The 18,306-nt window shown below is 40.3% G+C and overlaps 1 protein-coding gene across 3 annotated transcripts in view; it reads right to left on the bottom strand.

The window, feature by feature from the left end:
• Nucleotides 1-10,337: 10,337 nt before the first annotated feature.
• The window catches only part of ABHD5 (abhydrolase domain containing 5, lysophosphatidic acid acyltransferase), a 30,753-nt gene continuing 22,784 nt past the window's right edge, over nt 10,338-18,306 (bottom strand). For all 3 annotated transcript variants that reach the window (XM_053598708.1, XM_053598709.1, XM_053598707.1), the window contains 4 exons: nt 16,444-16,598; nt 13,401-13,512; nt 11,270-11,456; nt 10,338-10,697 (listed from right to left, as the gene is read on the bottom strand). In XM_053598708.1, coding sequence (XP_053454683.1) covers nt 10,608-10,697; nt 11,270-11,456; nt 13,401-13,512; nt 16,444-16,598 — 544 coding nt within the window. In that variant the 3' untranslated portion in view covers nt 10,338-10,607. The remainder of the gene's footprint in view (nt 10,698-11,269; nt 11,457-13,400; nt 13,513-16,443; nt 16,599-18,306) is intronic.

Here is an 18,306-nt window from a genome sequence, read left to right as displayed (position 1 = left end):
CTCCCTGCCAGCCAGGAAGGGCCCAGGCTCAGTGCCATCGTTTGGGTGTTTAGCCCTGTTCTTTCCTCCTTAGTTCTCGGATGCTTTCTGACAGTGGGGGTTGCTCAATCGGTATGTGTGTTAACACCAGGCTTGCTTAATGGCTGGCTCCTGTGCCACAGGTCAAAGATTAGTAAACAAATGAGAGGAGATGCCAGAGTGACAATGCACAGGTCACAAGACAGTGATTGTCAGCATTCCAGAGTCCACTTCCTCAATCTCTGGGTGGCAAATAAACCCCTTGTGAGTGTCATTTCATTGTTTCAGATTGGATTGAACGTAGAGGCAGGGAGGAAATGTGTCAGGAGCATCACCCTCAGGGTTATTTATGGGTTAGTTTTAGGGAACCTTGAATAGCTTTCATGAGTAACATGGAAGTTTTAAAACATTAAAACATTCATCACTCAGGATCGTTCTGACTTCCAGACTCTTTTATCCATCTCCTCCTGTAGTTGGTGCCCTGAGGGTTTGAATGATGCAGAATATTAGGGCTTGTGACAATCTGAAGTTGTTAAAGACCTGCTAATTTTCCCTAGTTAAGAGAATTCAATTAGAAATTTAAGAACTTAATGATTTTGTTTTTGTTGGCATAGTAAACATTTACAGCAGTAGGACTATTAGATGACAATAAGCCAGCATGGCTCCAATGTAAGTATGAGTGACATCATCCTGGAGAGGACAGAGGTCTCCGGAAGCCTGGAAAGGGAAAAAGTTGCAAGCTTCTGAAGTCACTGGTGGGCAGAGTAAGCAAGGTCTGTCCAGCAAAAGCCAAAGACAGAAGGACTTTAAAGGAAACTGTTTTATAGACAAAAATGGCAATTTCCAGACAAGATGTTGTCTGCAAACTGTATTTTCATTCCAGCTAAGTTCGGGGCCTCATTCTTTAAAGATAGTGCAAATACTAGACTAATTTTCCTACATTGACTAATTCTTATTTACATTTCTAAAGGAAAGTAAAATATCTATAGGTTGTTAGATATGGTCCTACTAGGCTGATGGTAAGGTAAAGTACCGAAATAATGTAAGCATTCTTTAGCATGGCAAGCCTCTTATCCAGCCAAGTCTCAAGGGACGCTAGAGAAGAAAGCTTCTCAAAGTCTTCCAATACAGCAGAATAAGATCCTACTAGGACCAACCCACCTGCTGCGAACTATAAAGTGGACGATATTGAGAAACAACAACCTGAAGACGATAGAGAGTGAACACCAGCAGACAGATTCAGGACGGGGAGCTGACTCCTGGAATAGAGAACAGCATTTTTATAGCTTTCACCTGAAGCAAGGCTACAACTCAGGGTTAGGAGGTGGGAAGAACTCTGGTAGAAAACTAGCAACGCTTCTGGCTTCAAGAACCAGAGGGCAGAGTTCAGGGCAATGACAAAATAAGGGGGGAGTCCTAGAAAGGAGAGACAGAGAGGGGAACCCCAAAGTCTGGATATAATCTCTGCCCAAATTTCTGCCTGTATGGGGCAGACTCCCAACTAAAAATAAAATAGTTAAGCTGAGATTTCAGCTGCTGCCAGGAGCTGGCATTTGTAGTTTGAGTCCCACCAAATGAACTGCCTGATAAACAACAAAACCAAAAATCTAACACCCCTGTCAGATGTGTTGGGGAGGGCAAGGACTGCTTGTTAAAATGTAGATTCTCCGGTCCCACCCACAGAGCTGCAGTCTCTTGGACATAGCGTCTAAATCTGCTTTTGTATCAAGCAGCCTTGATGACTCCTGGGCACGCTGGAGAAGAGTTTGAGCCTCACTGTCCTGAGAGTTGACCCAGTCCACCTTTCCTGCTCAGACATTTGCTGCAACAGGCTGCCCTTGAGGGCGTGGCATTCTGGCTTCGGCTGCCAAGGAGGATGTGTCAGCTGCTGGCATCTTTAGTACTGGTCAAGTGAAGCTGAGAGGTGATTCCACGGCACAGAGGAGATGCTTCAGTTCCTGAGATCATCCCTGAAAACTTTTTGATGTGGAATGGGGCCGCACAGAGACAGGGCAGCTGTCCCTCAGCAGTCTCCTGCAGGTCAGCACCAGAATCAAACCCCTTGGTGGTGTCAGCCTCAATGTCAGGCCTCCCTCCTCTGCCATCTTTTACTCTCCATATTCCCTTACCTGGATCCTCTCTGTGACACTGTGAAATGGGCATTTGTTCTTCTACCCTGTTCCCTGGTGAACAATCCCTAAATCTCCCCAATGATGTTATTTTGTATGCCAAATATTTTGTATGCTATTGACTGATAGCTTCAGAATGGGGCTGGTCCCTGGAAAGACAAAAGCAGGATTAGAGGATTGGGAATTTCAGCCCCACCACCCAGGGAGAGGAGGGAGTAAAGGTCGAGCTGATCACTAATGGCTGATTATGCTTATGTAATGAAGCCTCCATAAAAGCCCAAGAGGTCAGGATTAAGAGAGCTTCCAGGTAGCTGAACAGAAGCAGGCTCTTGGAAGATGGTGCCCCAGGAAGGGTGTGGAAATTCTGTGCTGCTTCTTCCATACCTTGCCCTAATCACCTCTCCTCTGTATCCTTCATAATATTCTTTATAATGAACCAGTAAACATGTTTCCCTGAATTCTGTGAGCTTCTCCAGCAAATTAATTAAACCCAGAGAGAGATGGGCTTGGGAGCCTCAATTTAAAGCCAGTCTATCAGAAGTTCCAGAGATCTGGACTTGTGACTGGTGTCTAAGGCAGGGGACAGTTTTTGGGACTGAGTCCTTACCTGATGCTATCTCCAGGTAGTGTCTGAATTGAATCAGAGGACACACAGTTGGTGTCTGTGGCAAAATGAATTTCTTGCTTGCTGGTGGGGAGAAATCTCCACATATTTGGGGGTCACAGAAGCCTTCTGAGTTGTTGTGTTGGTGACAACAAAGGAAAAACATGATTTAAGATTTTTCCAAACACCCTCCCATCCCACAGAAAACAGTGTTTTCACATCTCGAACAGATATATGTTAAAGATCTATTGGGGCTTTCTCAAGTCCCAACAGAAATATGGTTTGCTGGTTGGCACAGGAGGTGAAATACTAGCTGTTCATGTCTGGTAACTGGGTCTCAACATTTAGTTGTTTTCATGCTGTAACTTCCAATTATAAAAACATTCTTTAAGTAAAAAACTAGAAAATGGTTCATAATGACCATGACAACAATGTACTTATCCCCTACCCTGGTCATTGTGACTATAATGTCTAATTCTACCAAGGAGGCAATAGACCAGTCATTCATTCAGCTTTGCATACGTGTCCCTGTGACAAGTGTGCACAGTCACAGTGTGGCAAATCAGCCTCCACAGCTGTCAGCCAAGTGACTCTTCTCTCAAATGTGCACAATTTAATTAAAAAGGTAAGCTAGTGTTATTCTAAATTTTCAATTAATAGGCACTTCATGGAAACCTTTTAAGCCTTAAGTGAAAGTGTATATAGAAACTTTTTTAAGGATTAAAATATGTCTTACCCATGTCATTTAGAAAACTACTAGATAAGAATGTTTCTAAATTTTAAACCTGAGAGCTAATCTAAGCGATCTTAAAGCCAGGCTATAGCCAGAAAACAGGCAAACAAATTTTAACTAGTTATAACACACTAAAACTTTTCTTAAAGTTGTGTTTTTAGAGAAAACATCAGGAGAGAGATGGTGGCGCATGGATTGGGGAGAGAGAAAAAGAAGTAGGGTTTAGGGAATATACAGAAATATTCACTGTAATTCAGGTGCCCCTTTAAGTTTAAGCAAAAGGACAAATAAAAGGGGCAGTTTTGTGTTGGGACTGTGTTTCTTAGGGGGATCAGGGACAGACTGTTACATCTCAGTTATTATTAAATCACTGAGACGCCTGACAGCCTTCTCAGGACATTGAACATCTGTCCTTCCTCCCCTATCTGGATCTGCACATCCCCATACAGCCAGCAGCAGAGCCAGTAAGACCCTTTAGTTATTTGCTTACTTATTTCATACTAGTCAAGATCTTTTCTATATTTTATATAGTTTTTATTAAAACAAGAATGCAAAAGGATCCAAAGTTTACAAAAGCATGTACAACAGAACTGTCCCTTTCCAAAGCTAACTACTGTCAACAAAATCACGTACATATTTATCCTCCCCCCAATGCCTATACACGTAAATGAGCACATGTGCAGCTATGTCTTTACATGACTTCACCCATTATTCTGTATGCTTGTATGTATTTATGTGTGTGTGTTTACATACAAGAGTATTTTGCATTTTCATTCATTTTGGAAATACTCTGGTGTATGAATATAGCATAATTTGATCAGTAATATGTTTGAGTCCAGACTTTGAATATTACAATGTCACAATGAACATGGGTCTTTGCATATTGTAGATGTTCCTCCATCTTCCATGTTGTTTTCAAAGTCATTATTAGATGTGGAGGTTCAATTAGATTCAGGTTCGATTCTGTTTGTTTGGGGCAATAATCCATTCATCACAGTGGTGTTGGGTTCTTGCTATTGCAACCCATTAGAGGCATGTCATGTCTGCTTGTTCCTTTTTCAGTAATATTAAAGAGTGATCACTGGGTTCAGATGTTCTCAACCTGAGCCACCCAATAAAATGTTTGTGATTGACCCAGCACCCATAGTATAGTGGTTATGGTGCCAACCACATACACTGAGGGTGGCGGGTTCGAACCTGGCCCAGGCCAGCTAAACAAAGGCAACAACAAAAAAATAGCTGAGGGCTGTGCAGGTGCCTGTAGTCCCAGCTACTTGGGAGGCTGAGGCAAGAGAATAAATAGAGTAAGCCCAGGAGTTGGAGGCTGCTGTGAGCTGTGATGCCACAGCACTCTACTGAGGGCAACATTGTGAGACTCTGTCTCAAAATGTTTGTGATCAACCTTTCACACCTCATGCTTTCAGCAGCCTACATCTGTTATTTCATTAGAGGCAGAAAAATGGTGTTTTCCTAATCTTATCATTCCTCTGTCACTTAGCTATGATTCTTAAATGAATAATTTTCCCTTGTCAAGTAAGCCTGATACACAAAGAAATTAGGATGTTTCATTTTTCTCATCAGCAATTTTTGAAATCCTGAAATGGTGTTTTAGTAACCTTCAAGAATGACCAATTAGGTTTATCTTCCTTTTTTTTTTTTTTTTTTTTGCAGTTTTTGGCCGGGGCTGGGTTTGAACCTGCTACCTATGGTATATGGGGCCAGCGCCCTACTCCTTTGAGCCACAGGCGCCGTCCCCAGTTAGTTTTTAAATAGCATTATGGCCTGATGAATGTTTATCTATTTCAAATTTCAACCCATGTTGTCCAGGTGAGAGTGCAGTGGTGTTACCACAGTTCACTGCAACTTCAAGTTCCTGGGCTCAAGTGATGCTCCTTGTGAGTAGTTAGAACAAGCACACCAGCCACGCCTGGCTAATTTTTATTTTTTTGTAGAGATGGGGTCTTGCTATTGCCCGGGCTGGTCTTGAATTCCTGGCCTCAAGAAATCCTCCCTCCTTGGCCTCCCAAAGTGCTAGGATTACAGGTGTGAGATGCCACACCTGCCCCCGTTATTCTTTCTGATGCTCAGATTGTCCCATCTTTGGTATTTTGAAAGCCCTTTCAGTTGACTCCTGGAGAAAGTTAACTTTTTCACATGACCTCTCTCTCTCATTGCTTCCTTCTTTGTATTCTGAAACAAGACTCATATCTTTGCTTCTTTCAGTGGACAGTCTGGTTGCTAGAGTGATGGACGTTGTGATGACATCTAAACCTTTTCAGTGGACAAAGTTATGTAATAAGTATTTTTTAGAAAGAGAAAAAAATCGCAAGGTTTTACTTATATTTCCAATTCAAATGTAAAATTCAGGGTTTTTACTTGATTGTATTCTGTGTCTTTTTCCTCTTCTGAAAATCTTGGCTCTTGATTCCAATGATGTAATATTTTCTCTATCATATATAAATACCCATACACAGAGTTTCAAAATGACTCCACCAATGCCATTGCTAAAAATAAAACTTTTCTATTAGGAAAGCACAGACAAAATGCTGGGCTTTCAAGTCACCTGAAGTAATTCTATGTGTGGCTATATCACCAACTTGATAGACTGTTATGTTTGTTTTAGTTAAGAGTTGTTTTTGTTTTTACGAGACAGGGTCTTGCTCTGTTGCCCAGACTAGAATGCCGTGGCATTATCATAGCTCACAGCAATCTCAAACTCCTGGGCTCAAGCAAGCGTCAGCCTCCTGAGTAGCTGAGACTAGACATGTGCCACCATGCCTGACGAATTTTATTTTCTTTTTTGTAGAGACAGGGTCCTGCTATGTTGCTCAACTCCTGGCTTCAAGTGATCCTCCTTCCTTGGCCTCTCAAAGTGCTAAGATTGTAGGCGCAAGCCACTGCACCCAGCCAAGACTTGCTTTTTAGAAAAATTTCGATCACACAAAACATTGACAGGGCACCAAAGTAAAAGGCACGCAAGGTTCAGATCTAGTTGCCGTCCTTGTCCATCTCCCTAGCACTACTACCAAGAGAATCTTTTTATTAGTTATTGGCATAACTAATCCTTTAACTCCTATTTTAAAAAAATAGTAGCAAATATATGGTACGTGTGTATATATATATGGAAATATATGTATTTCCATTTTTCTCTTTAACAGCAGGACACTATATGCATAACATTTTCACTATCATATATAAATACCCATACACAGAGTTTTACAACTGTGCAGCAGTTTACATTTTCACTCCCTCTATTCTGGAGATGGCTCCAGAACAGCACACAGGAATAGCCCTCCTTCCTTTTTACAGCTGTGCAGTATTTCATTGTACAAATATAACATAGTTTTCTTCCATTAGTCCTCTCTCCGTGGAGATTTGAGTGGCCTCTAGTCTTCAGATATCATAGTGTTATAATAAACATATTTGGGTATATAGCATTTCAAATTCCTGTCAGTGCATCACAGAAGTGGGACTATTAGGTTGACGAATAAACATATTTAATTTTGCTAGTTATTAACAAATTCCATTCAGAAAGATTTGTACTTTTCAGGATGTCTGTTTCCCCACTATCTCACCAACAGCATACATTGCCTTATTTATGAGTCTCCCTCTGTCCCCCTGGATGAAGTGCCGTGGCGTCATAGCTCATAGAAACCTCAAGCTCTTAGGCACAAATGATCTTGCCTCAGCTTCCCCCTAGGACTACTGACACCCACCACAAGACCCAGCTAGTTTTTTCTATTTTTAGTAGAGAGAGGGTCTCGCTTTGCTCAGGCTGGTCTCAAACTCCTAAGCTCAGGTGATCCACCCACCTCAGTCCCGCAGAGTGGTAGGGGACTACAGGCGTGAGCCACCGTGCCCAGCACACATGCCCTGATTTAGAATTTCCCCAGTCTGCCAGGTAAGAGAGGTGTTTCAGTAGTTTTAATTTGTGTTTCTCTTATCATATATATCCTCACGTTTAAGGGATATTTGCATTTTATTTTCTGTAAAGTATCTGTTCATATCTTTTTGCCCATTCTTCACGTTCTTCTCAAAGTTTAGAAACTCTTCATATTTTAGGGCCATAATTACCCCTTGTAATACATGCTACAAATGTTTTGGCCAGTTTCTTATAACTTTGCTTTCTTGGCCATCCAAAATTCTTTTTAGCTAGCTGAAAATATAAACTTTTTATTGCTTCTGGATTTTTAGTCCTAGGAAGGTTTTTCCTACTTCCAAATTATGCAAGAATTCACCTATATTTTCTTTGAGTTATTTAGAGGGTTTCGTTTTTACAATTGGGTTTTTGATCCATTCATATTTTATCCTATGTACAGTGTGAGAAACGGATTCAACTTTTCTTTTTCCATATGGTTAACCACTCGTCCCAACACTATTTTATGCTACCTTTATCATATACTGAATTCCTAAAACTTTCTTTAGCAGGGGTGTTCAACCTTTTAGCTTCTCCACACAACATTGGAAGCAGAGTTGTCTTGGGCTACATATTAAACATATAAACACTAATGAAAGCTGATGAGAAAAAAATAAAAGGTCCATGCATAATTTTTATGATATCTACCATCAGATAAGCACAAAGTACTCCCATAATATGCTTGTGGCTGGCAGGCCGCAGGTTGGGGAGGTAGAGTTATTCCTCAATGTTATTTTCTAGGTTCTTTGGCTATTCTTGTTTATTCTTTCCATTACCTTGGCACAGGAAAAAACTTCTTGCTTTATTGGCATCTAGTATGGTCCTTTAAATACAAAAAATATATATGAATGGAGACATTTCAAAAGTGTTCTCTAAATAATATTCTGAAACCAAGCCTGGGCAACAACTTTTAGAAAATTAGTTTTAGAACAAGGAAGAAAACAGAAATCATCTTAAGGGAATGTGTGCACGTAGGCAAAGCCATGTGTGGAAGCCACAACAACTGCAGAACAGCCTTCCCTCTCTTTGGGTCCAGGTTCCTATTATAAACTATTATGAACAGATCGGTCCATAGTTTAAGACTCAAGAAGTATACAGCTGTCTTAATGTAACTATCATAATTGAATTTATTATGTAAAATAAAAGTACATTGTGTATAATTTAGCAAAGATCAACTGTTGTAATAGATGTTTTTAAAGAAAACATTTAGCACCCACTTTATTTTCAAGGATTTGAGGATTGTGACTCTCTGCTAGTTCAATCTTCACGAAATTACATGTATTATACCCAAGGTAAAATCTAACTTTTAAAAAGAATTATAACAACATTTTTCAAATAAAGCAAATTCAGCAAGTATTAAAGTAAGTTTCACTTGATATTTGTGTATATCTTTTTCTTGAATCACCTGACACATCTGTGGCCAGAAATCTCATTCACTAAGTGACACTACCCTAAGGGCTGGGACCAAGTTTCCTGTGCAGAGACCTTCATGTATAAGTGAACTGGTGTCTGCCCAGCAAAGGATAATTGAGAGATTAGAGGATGTGTCAAACAAAAATACAAAAATGTTACCCAGGTAATTTTTATCATTTATAGGTTTGAATCTGGCCATACAAGATAATACTAATAAAAAGTTAAGGATAATCACACAACAAATCTTGGCTCTCACATTGCCTTCTTGCACTAATCTATTTAATCTGACTAGTGAGATAAATTACTCATTGGGAAGCTGTTTGCCAGCTTCAGTATAATCTATTTTTTTTTTAATAAGGGAGAGACACTGAAAATTGAACATTCTGGCAGTTAATCAACAGTGACACAACCTTACATTTCCTAACAACTATGAACTTCCTAATGAACCACTTTAAAAATGTAATAACCAAAACTCTTAAACCATTATTTGCTTGAATTCACTGTTTTTATTTACATGACCACCTTTCTCCTAGACAAGCAACATTAGCCAAACACAAGGCAAAGGTGCCTTGTTAATGACAATCCTATTCCATTTTTTGTAGAGGTTTTCTCAGCAGCCAATTACCAAAAGGAGCTTTTTCACAGTTTCAAAGTAGTTTTCCACATTTTAAAACCACAGAAAGTGATACACTTGATGGTTGTAGTAACAACCATCAAATAAAAGTTTCAACTTTATAGAATTATAATATAACTTCAAGTATGTAATGATTTAATCAACACAATACTATTATTAATAATAATAAAACTCAAGTACTAGCTCACTTCTGGTGCTGTAAGACATAATAGCACCCCCTATTTTTATATTTTAGTGGTATAAATGTAATCCAGTTTTAGCACCCATCTACAAAAGTTAAATGTTAATGAAAATATGATATGACTTGGCTTACTGGAAGGTAACAGTCTTAATATCCCGTTAAGTGAAGAAATCTGTTCTATTTACTACATCCTGGTTCATGGAAAAGAACAGTATTATTGGGAGGAATAAAAGGCAGACTTTTAGTTAAGGCTTTTCAGTACTTGAATCACTTAAGTATTAACGTTATGTTTCCTTAGAAGTACGGAATTATATCACACGTAGAAGTTTCCAAGGGGTTATGTTATTGCAGATTGTACATATCATGATGGACCATATTTAAAAATTTGAACAAAGTTTTGTGGTCTTAAATATAAAAAAGAAACTCAGAAAAATTAATGCTTTTAACCAAAAATCTGTCTTGTCTCTCCATTTCAAAAACAGTGAAATATTCTGAACTGATAATTTTTACATTAAAAACAGATTAACTATATCAGTTATTAGACATGATAAATATATGCAAATAAAGTGCATCTTTACAGTATATAATAAACCCAGAAATCTCTTCTTTAAATTGGCAATATAGGTTGTAATATAAAAAGTACCCAACTACCAAAGTTAGATAAAAATGAAAAAAGTTCTCAGCTGAAAAATTACAATTTTTCAGTACATCAGAGGGACAAATAACCTTTTATTTAAAGCTATTAAATGTGGCGACTCTTAATGTATTTCAATTTTGTGTAGGAGAAAGGAAAGTCATTCTTCTAGAAGGCACTAACTGGTTTAAATGTGCAAGCAACTCCATAAAGAAAACATGTGCAAAGTATAGTCAGGAAGCCGCCTGTTTCTTATGTTGCATCCTTGCTCTTCATAGTAGACTATAAATTATTACTGAAGAACTGTATCAGTCACCAGGGTTTCCCAAAACAGCTTCAGGGTCTTCAGTCCACAGTGTCACAGATCTCCTTTACTTTCTGATTGAACTCTTCTGGTTGATCTGCATATACATAATGCCCTGCTCCAAGAATAGCCTGGGTAAGGAAAAACATTTAGATAGTGAGTGAAAGCATTTAATAAAACACAATGACATATAAGCAAAGGCATTTAGTAATAAAAGTGAGAGCTACTATATTTAAATAAAATATAAAAGAATAAGCAACACCTATTTTTAGATTTCTATTATAAGAATCTGAAAATAAATAGAAAAATCTACTGAATTTTGATACAATTTTAATACACAAAAAACTCAAACTTGACCACTAATGATAGGCCAACAGAGAAGCTCAACAAAGTGAGAATGTGGTGCCCTGTTAGGCAGAGTGAGTTGAGGAGCTACTGGACTAGCCCCTTGCCCAGTCTCCAGGAATGCTGGGATGCTAAGGCTCTGGGAACAGAAAAGGCAGGAAGGTGATTCTCTGTTTGGACATGAAGATTTTGTGTGGATCAAACTCTGCCCCCATCACATGTGATACCAGGTCTCTGACAAAGGCTGCAGGTACAACTCAGATATGAAATCATAGGGATGACCCGAAACAACATTTCAGGGTCATATAAAACAGACGTCACCTATATCTGAAAAATCAAAATAAAGCCACACACTTACTATCGTCTTCACGTATGAATGTGGTCGTAATGACTGGATGCTGGTGCCAGAATTGCCATCTATGCAGGATCGGGCACCAAAGATCACTGAAATTGGAATGTCAGGATGCATTTTACCAATTCGCTGGAGCATTGGCCTCTTTGCCCATCCATAAGGAATAGTCATATTCTTGAAAGCTGTCTCACCACTTTAAAGGCAAGAAGAAAACGACATTGTATGACTTTTGGGAATGAATACGCACTGTACTCTCGCCTCTACTAAAACACATTCATATTTAGTTTTTCTAGCTTAAATAGAAAATAAGTTACTGGACAAAAGGAACAAACCTCGCAGAAACTATATCACTGTTAAGGCTGCTGTGTAAGAAGCAGTTGATTAGAAGTTATCTCCTTCCAAACCAAAACATGCAACCCTAGCTCTCTATCATTAACTTATGGAATTCTTTCTTGTGTCGATAGTTAAAATATGTTCTTTTACTCTGACTTATTTCAAACTGATGTAGAAGGTAGCTGTCCATGGCTTTTCACCTGCAATGGCAAAACCATTACTAATTTAAGAAGAAACACAGATTAGGTATTCTTGCAAACTCTCAGGATAGGTCCATTTTGCTTTCATTTCCGCTGTTCTTGCAGAACTAGACATTACTCTAAATCGCCTTTAACGAAGAAACTGAGTTTCACAAAAAAGGCAACACACTAGGACTGCATGTAATCATGAAATGAGAGTGAGTGAAGAGTAAAACACAAGACCATGCAGGGCAATCAGTAAAGTTCCTGAGACAGATCCCTAAAAACTATTGAAACAAGCCAATTAAGTGTACGTGTATAGATTAATCACCAGACCCTACTGCCTAGAAGTCACAAAACCTCATGTCCTGAGGAGCGTGCCCCCTCAGCCTCCCTCACTCTTGGCAGAGTACCTCTAGCCTACTTGATTAAAAACAATGAGGTTACAGCTATTCCCATCAATAGCTTTTATGGCCTCAAACTTTTTAATAAAGTGTGTATGTTTTCTGCCAAAAGTGAGAGAGGAAAACAAGAGAGGAATCCTTTCTCTGCATGTAGCCTTTTAGCCTTTCACCTAAGTCTCATTATTAGAAAGGACGAGATACCATTTCTACATTTTAAAATGTACTCCAACAGGTTCGAACTCATTGATTTGCGGGGGAGGGAGTAGGCTCCAGGGCCCACCTGTACTAGAAATACCTGAAGTACTTGTTAGAGATGAAGCCAGAACTGCTGAGTCACAGACTTAGAAACAAGGCTCAGGTGTAACATTTTTTTTTTTTTTTGGTTTTTGGCCGGGGCTGAGTTTGAACCCGCCACCTCTGGCATATGGGACCGGCACCCTACTCCTTGAGCCACAGGTGCTGCCCAGGTGTAACATTTTTAACAAGCTCCTCAGAACTCCGGTACCCAACAAAGCATGAGAAGTGCAGCTCTCATCTTCCCATTCTGTTCTTGATGCTCCTGTTACAAACTCAAGGCCTTGTCCTTCAGCTTGCTCCTAGCTCCCCACTGTCTTCAGGCTCTGTTTCCTCCACTGGTTTGGCCCTCTTGCTCTCTCTTGCTGAGATGCTCTCTCTCTCTCTCCCTGTAACCGCGGTCAAAATGCATGCAGAATCCCTCACCTAGTCCTCACCCTCTGCAGATATCTTTCTCACGCTGAGCTACAGACATTTGGAGGGGCTCAGTAAAAGAGAGGTACAACCATCAAAGGAACTCGAAAAATGTTACACCGTAAAGCGTAGAAGAAGATCCACTGTATAGAAATCCAGCACCTTTTATGTGAATGTTCCTACTTAATTTGGGAAACACTGCTTTATGTGGAATTCTTCATCTTTCAACTCAGACCACTTCCTAAAGAAGTCCCAAATCAAGACTTTACCAACTGTCCCATAAGCACTTCAGGGAGGGAAAGTACATCTCATTTTCTCACCCCCCATTCAGAACCCAGTACAATGTTTTCCTTAGCAGGTACTCTATGAAAAAAGGAGAGAATTCTGCAGTATTAGACACTTGTCCTTTTAAATTTAGTCATTTAACTCTCAATAGAAATCTTCTGAACTTCAGATATATTTTCAAGAAAGAAAAGAGTGAGACACAAGTACATTTAGAATCAGAACTGGTACCTTGGAGTCTGCACGTTACAGTGGTAGATGTATTCCGTCACAGTATCGTCTTCAAACATTGAAGAATACTTCCGTTTGAAATCAGGCCTTAAACGCTGCACTAGACTTAAACCTAAATGTTTAACAGGAAATAAAAAAATGACTGTTTTAAATTATATATAATTTATAGAGAAAACAATATAGAAAGTTTTAGTGTTTGCATCTATAATGAGCATTATGTGTAAACATACATACATGTATTAAAATACGTATTTTAGGTGAAAGAATAGATTCTGGAAACTGCTCTCCTCAGGTTCACTAAAGAAAAACTAAAATTCATTGCAATTAAAGAGTATTGTTTTCTGACTTATGGATGTGTTTTAGGCACTCAAAAACATACAAGTTCATTTTCTAAGATTTTTGTAGGAAATATGTTATTTAGATATGGCAGGTGAACAGAGCCAAAGCAACCCATATACAAAATTATTAGCTTATGTGTCTTCCATAATTATGACATATTAACATCTAAATGAAGTATATTTCAGTGAGACCCTAGCGACACTCCCTATTAAGATCATCCATGGAGGCTCCCCATTAGTCTCACTTGAGAAAGAGGCAGTGGTAAGGCCCCAAGGGAACGAAGATGAAGAGCAGAGGCCTTCATCGCATCCCAAGTTTCCCTTCCAGGTCCTCAGAAACCGGCTAGTTTCCCTTTCTGTTACTACTACCCCATTACTGCAGCAAGGCTTTGCTTCTTTACTGGTCCTCCCCTCAACTCAAGTGATAATGGGGGACCAAGTGCATGGCTCTGAAGAGCTTACATACCCTCCCGCCCCCATCACTGTCTACTAATTTCTTTTCATACCTGACCCATAATTGTCATTTGTGTACCTGTGAATCTGGTGAAATTCATTTACATTTTAGAACTACACAAACTAGTGAATCCCTAAGTAATTCAGAAGGAGTAGCCCTATAGGGAGAGCTGGAAAGACTGGGGTGAGCACAAAATGCCATCGGTAAGGGTACTGAGGGAGTGGACTGTGGTCACCAGACCAAGCTCTGTGCCTTCTTCTGAGTCCTACAGTCCCACTGCTCTCACCACCCACATGGACAGCATTAGGGCAAGAAGGGGCCAGGGCTGGGCAGAGGGAGCAGCATCCCCAGGCACTCACTCCCATATCCTCATCCAGCTCCCCCTGCTATTCTGCTTTTCTTGCTAACAGAACCTGTTTTCCCCATTGTATCAATTAGGCAGCAATGTGCCCAGGAAAGCAGGCCCTTCCAGCAGCCCCTGAGAACAAATCATGATTGGTCCGTCAGAGAAATTTGTTCTTCTTTGCTGATGAAGGAACTAGGGGTGGGCGGAGACGTAAGAGTAGGTGTGCTGGGGCCTTCAGGGAAGATTTTCTTCCCCACAAAGCATTACGCTGAGAAGGACTATTTTCTTTCTTTCTTTCTTTTTTTTTCTTTTTGATACGCACATTTATTTATTTATTTATTTACAGAGTCTTACTTTATCGCCCTTGGTAGAGTGCCGTGGCCTCACAGCCCACAGCTACCTCCAACTCCTGGGCTTAGGCGATTCTCATGCCTCAGCCTCCCGAGTAGCTGAGACTATAGGCATCGGCCACAACGCCCAGCTATTTTCTTGTTGCAGTTTGGCTGGGGCTGGGTTCTAACCCACCACCCTCGATACATGGGGCCGGCGCCCTGCCCACTGAGCCACAGGCGCCACCCTGTTTATTTATTTTTTTGAGACAGAGTCTCACCATATCACCCTTGGTAGAGTGCTATGACATCACAGCTCACAGCAACCTCAAACTCTTGGGCTTAAGCGATTCTCTTGCCTTAGCCTCCCAAGTAGATGAGATTACAGGCGCCCGCCACAATGCCCGGCTATCTTTTTGTTGTGGTCGTTGTTGTTTAGCTGGCCCAGGCCGGGTTCGAATCCACCAGCCTTGGTGTATGTGGTCAGTGCCATAACCACTGTGCTACAGGTGCCAAACCATTAGCAGGTCTTTGTTCTTCTATTGTTGCATTGACCAGGTGGGGAGGCATCCTGGCTGTGAGGAAGGCTAGAAAATTGTACACTTGGCTACTCTGGTGGGGGGAGGGAACTCAGGCCCCTGCCATGGGTGGGCTGTGTTCTGGGGTCCCCAGTCGTGTGGTTGTCAGGAAAGTAGCAGAGAAGGACTATTTTCTATGCTTTCCTTTCTTCTTGTCAGGGTGCTGTTTTGTGAGATTATGCTCCATGACACAGCAGCCATCAAACAACGAGGAGGAAAAAGGTCAAGAGATTCACAGAACACAGACCCAGACCCTAACATCAATGAGCTAGCTATTAGAACAAGCGCTGAAACCACATACCTCCAGACTGCTTGACAGGGAATAATAAAAGGTCTTATGGTTTACGCCACTTAGCATTCAGTTACTTACAGCCAAGGGCGCTCCAGACTGATATAGGTGGTAAGGGTCAAAGGCAGAGGTTCAGACCATCATCACCCATAACAATGAGGAAAGGAGACACCATGGCTAGGGGCTAAGACAGAGTAGCACAAAGTCAAATAAACTAAAGTTAGAGACTAAACTCTAGTACCTCAAAACAGGACCAGAAATACATAGTAGGAGTTCCCAAAATGTATGGAGAGAATGACTTTATCTTCCCCACACTCTGACATTATGGAGAAAGGAGGAGTCTGTGAGGGTGCTGGCACCTGCTATCCCCAAGTTCTGTGGTAGCCCAGCTGGACACCATCAATCGGCCTAAAGCGCACCAACAGGTCAGCAGGGTGGGTTTTCTTCAGACTGTTTTGACTAATCTCATCCCAGGGTCTCCCTCCTCTGCTGTGCTAATTACTTGTAATGGTTACAATATAAAGACTGTCTTTTGAGGAAAAGTCTTTATCTTTGTACACAGGACAAAACTTACTAGAGGAAGAGGAAAAAAAAATAAGGGTTTGGGATTTTTTTGTTTGTTTTTAGATTTTGACTAACAATATGATTTGTAAATATTCCTCTATTACTAATCTATAACATTTTGCTTGCTTAGAACAAAAGCACTCACCAAAGGGTCCTGCAATCCTGAGGCCAGCTAAAGGGTTAAAGGGAGTCAATGCTGCTCCCAAAGCTCTGATCCAAACTGGAATTGGCCTGTCTTGATCAGCAAGATCCGGTCGTTCAGGAAAACCCCAAGGCTCCACTAAAATGAGATGACTGACCCTGTTGTGGAAAGGATAAAATTAAGTTCATTTGCCAAATTCACCCTAAGAATACAAAGAACATCATTTATGAAGTAAATTTATGAAGATCCACCTTCAAAAACTTTCATGTTAAAGACTAGTGGCTAAACAGGTCATATCATGCTCTTATCGTGCACAAACTTTTCAGATTCAGTAGGACTTGAGAGATGTATGACAGAAAGTGGGCTTTGTTTTTAATATCTGTAAATGTGGACAATAAAAGATGTGCAAAGTAGTGTATTTAATTGTGCTTCCTGTCTAAACTATATGTTTTATATTGCTAATAAGCTTAATTTTCCCATCATATGAAACTTTTCCCTGATGAAGGAAAATGAGAACAGGAGTATTTCCATGTAGCTGCATCATGCTTTTATACATCATAAAGATTCTAAGCAAAGCACAAGGTCCTCCTGATACAATACAATGCTCAACTATAACCAAAACAGCCAACAAATGCCAGACAAATTTCTCAAGGATGAACTGACAATGATTCTAAAGTTCCTTTCCTAAGTCAAACTGAAAAAGAAAGGTAAAGAAATTAAAATAGGGGGACAGGTGGTATTATTCCTTATATAAATTGTTTTAGTATTTGCATTAGCACATAGGATGAGTTAGTAACAAGTCCTTTACTTTGACAGTTTTTCAAACAAGAAGCTTTAAAGCACAGATCCAGAGCATAGAGCTCTATGGGCCCTTGGAGAATAGTCAGTCCAAAGTTTCATCTCAGATGAGAAGGAAGCTGAGATGCACAATGTGACTGGCCCTACTCGACAATGCTAGTTAATGTAGCACAAGGGCTAACCCCCACATTTCCCCACTCCAGCGGGCCAGCAGATGCCAACAAGCCATGGGGCAGAAGGCCTTCTCTTGGAAAATTAGGCTAACAACATAAAATAAACATATTAGTAAGGGGAAAGCTTAACTTTCATCAATTGTTGACCAGTCCTAATACTACAGTCTAGATTTCCTGACATTGAGGAGATTTGTAGAATATAACCATGAATCTGTGTGGAGATACAGGTTATGTGACAATTCTACATACTTAGTGTGCGCTCACAGCATAGCAATTTCTTTCTTTCTTTCTTTCTTTTTTTTGAGACAGAGCCTCAAGCTGTAGCCCTGGGTAGAGTGCCATGGCATCACAGCTCATAGCAACCTCCAACTCCTGGGCTCAAGCGATTCTCCTGCCTCGCCTCCCACAGGCTGGGACTACAGATGCCTGCCACAGAGCCCTGCTATTTTTTTTTTTTTGTTGTTGCAGCCGTTATTGTTGTTTGGAGGGCCTGGGCTGAATTTGAACCCGCCAGCTCAGGTGTATGTGCCTGGCGCCTTAGCTGCTTGAGCCACAGGCACCGAGCCAACAATTTCATATTAGAATATTTTCTAATAGAGGTTAGAAACTAGTTTCTTGTTTTGGTTTGGTTATTAATGGTAAAGACTATTTCTTTTGACTACCTCCTAAATTCCTTTTATTAAAGCTCAAAACAAGGGGGTGAGGGGCAAGGAGATAGTTAGCCAGAGGTATGAGTAAAATTAATGCAATAGCCACCTGGTTGAAAGCCGCAAAGATTCATGTTAGGAAACAGCTATTATTATTCACATTGACTTATCTTCCAAAGAGAAAAATGAACTCTTTATTAAAATATACCCTACCCTAAAAGATTGTTAGTCTGTGTTACAGAAATGTT

This window comes from Nycticebus coucang, chromosome 8 (assembly GCF_027406575.1).
Source record: "Nycticebus coucang isolate mNycCou1 chromosome 8, mNycCou1.pri, whole genome shotgun sequence".
In the NCBI taxonomy this organism is placed as follows: domain Eukaryota; kingdom Metazoa; phylum Chordata; class Mammalia; order Primates; family Lorisidae; genus Nycticebus; species Nycticebus coucang.
This window is presented reverse-complemented; position numbering and strand designations above follow the sequence as displayed.